At 55.6% G+C, this 2,297-nt stretch overlaps 1 protein-coding gene across 1 annotated transcript in view; it reads left to right on the top strand.

The window, feature by feature from the left end:
• The window catches only part of LOC104516397 (GDNF family receptor alpha-4-like), a gene marked incomplete at its 5' end in the record, with an annotated part of 3,723 nt that extends 1,718 nt beyond the window's left edge, over window positions 1–2,005 (top strand). Inside the window, 3 exons of the mRNA XM_010160706.1 lie at window positions 293–427; window positions 1,363–1,493; window positions 1,797–2,005. Of these exons, the coding sequence (XP_010159008.1) occupies window positions 293–427; window positions 1,363–1,493; window positions 1,797–1,931 (401 nt within the window). The remainder of the gene's footprint in view (window positions 1–292; window positions 428–1,362; window positions 1,494–1,796) is intronic.
• Window positions 2,006–2,297: the final 292 nt, after the last annotated feature.

The raw sequence follows: 2,297 nt of genomic DNA, 5'->3' as shown, positions 1-2,297 counted from the left end.
CTGCAGCTGGGTCCCGGCGGATGCTTTGCATCCTTCAAGCCCGTGCTCGCATGGCCTCGGTTCCCAGCACAGCCCCTCACCGAGCGCCGCAGTCAGGGGCAGCCCTCCCCGCTCGCACAGCCCGGCAGCCTGGGACGCCCCGCAGGGGCTCCTGCCCGCTCCTGCGTAACGTGCCTATCGCAGAGGGAGGCTCCCGCCGCCAAGGCCCCGTTCCCTCCGGTACAACACGGCTCGCGATGCTTCTTCCCTCTGGTGAACTGAATCCTGATTCCACTTTGGGGGTTTGGGACAGGCACGCCCATGACACCCAACTACATCAGCAACTCCAGTGTGGAGGTGTCCCTGTGGTGCACGTGCGAGAGCAGCGGCAACCAGAAGGAGAAGTGCGACCAGATACTCGGCATGTTTGAGAGCAACAAATGCCTGGGTAAGCGTCCGGCCCCAGCAGCCCAGCTCGGGGAAATTTAAACCCTCTTCACCACAAGATCCTACGTTGCATCGCTCTTGCATGTAGTTGTGCCTCTGCAGCGTCTCCATGATGTACCCAACCCATGGGACAGCCTGGATCTGCTCTCGGAAGTGTTTCTGTATCTTTGGCAACACTTTGGCTCACTGCAAACATCACGAAGCCATTTTCGATCAGCATTCACATGGGGGGGTTGCAGAAACCCCCAAAGGGAGGTCAGGCATGCTGTACCCACAGGCTGCTGAGTAACCACGTCAGTGCACCACGGCTCTGGGGTTTGGGCTGCCCTCCTTCCCCTTCTTCCCTTTGCTCACGGGCACTCACTTCCTTGGTCGAGGTCAGCAGCTCCTGACAGACCCTGTTTACAGACTCAGGAGCAGTGCAGTCACAAAAGTCATGCTGCATGCAACCATGGAATCCCAGGTCTGTATTTATTCTGTCTCCCTAGCGTTTCAGCAACAGACCTTAATAATATTTAAATATTTTATGCTTGTAAAAGCTTCCAAAGGGTATCAAAGAAACCAACATCAGTAGATAAATGATTAATATTTAAACCTACCTCCTGCGGTGTAGAAAAGCCTTACACCAGTGCTACAGACACACCTACAACCCGACCATCTTTCTGAGATACTACGTGCCTGCCTCCTACAAAGCGGACAGCAGGGCAGGTCCCAGAGGTCCAGGACCGGTGCAGGTTGGCTTTGCAGTCTGCTCAGCCTCGCACGTCAACCCACAACCTCGCAGGCCACTCACTCAACAGAGAACACGTGTTTTCCAAATCCAAGCCATCCCACCCGTGAGCGTTTCTCCTAAAATCTCCTCCCTAGACCCGCCCACCAGACCCCACGGTGTGCACAAGACAAGCACAGTAAGACTCTTTTTACTTCTATTTGCAGAAAACACCATTTGGTCCCAAATGCACCCGAAGCAGCCAGCTCTGGAAAGGCAGGAAGATGTGTTCTATTCATCCTCCCTGAGCTTCCAAGGTGACAGCGCCAGCACATCTCTGGCTTCAGAGGTGGCCCAGGTAGGCATCGCTTTGTTGCCTCCGCAAAGCAGCGGGGAGGTGGCCTAGAGAGAGGAGCTGAAAAACCTCGGAACTGGAAATGTGAGATTCCAGACAAAGCGAGGGATGCCACGTGCAGGCAGAACCCAGGACCACTCCACCTCCAGCTGCTCCTTCCACAGAGAAGCAGAAGCAGGAGGCTGTGCTGTCTGGCCGTGGAGTTCCCCGTAGTCCCGCGCTAGTGCCCAGGACTGGAGGCTCTGCAGCCAGGCGCGTGAGCATAAACGTGTCTAACTGGGCTTCACTCCTCCTTTCGTTTCCCAGGTGGCTGAAGGGAAGGCACAGCGGGACATCTCTGAACACAGCAGTATGCCCATGGCCGCCTCTGTGTACTCTGGAGCTGCTGTTCCTTGGCCGTCCTTGGCTCTGCTCTTGCCCCTGTTGCTGAGCCCACGTTAACTTGGCATAAACGGCTTATTTCCTTCCCATATTATAAACCTTATTCTCTATCCAGACACCTCCCACTACTGATTTACCTTTGGGAAACTGGCTTCCGGGAAAGAGGAATGGAACAGCCTTAACCCAGAACAGCAGCCACTGAAAAGCTCCCCCCAGCTTGCCCCCCACTTGCCCCCGCTGAGCTCTGCAGATACGGAGCCCACATTGCTTCTGCCGTGTTGGCATTTCCAGTAACAGTCAGACCGATATTCCAGTGCCACGATTCAAAACAAAGGGGTGAGTTCTGTCAGGACTCGTGCACTGGGCAGTTCTGAGTGCAGGGAGGGACCTGCGCAGCATGTCACAGAACGGTTTGGGTGGGAAGGG

Source organism: Eurypyga helias, unplaced genomic scaffold, assembly GCF_000690775.1.
Source record: "Eurypyga helias isolate BGI_N326 unplaced genomic scaffold, ASM69077v1 scaffold24190, whole genome shotgun sequence".
NCBI classification, from domain to species: domain Eukaryota; kingdom Metazoa; phylum Chordata; class Aves; order Eurypygiformes; family Eurypygidae; genus Eurypyga; species Eurypyga helias.
Note: the sequence above shows the minus strand (reverse complement) of the source record. Positions and strands in the feature narration are given on the sequence as shown.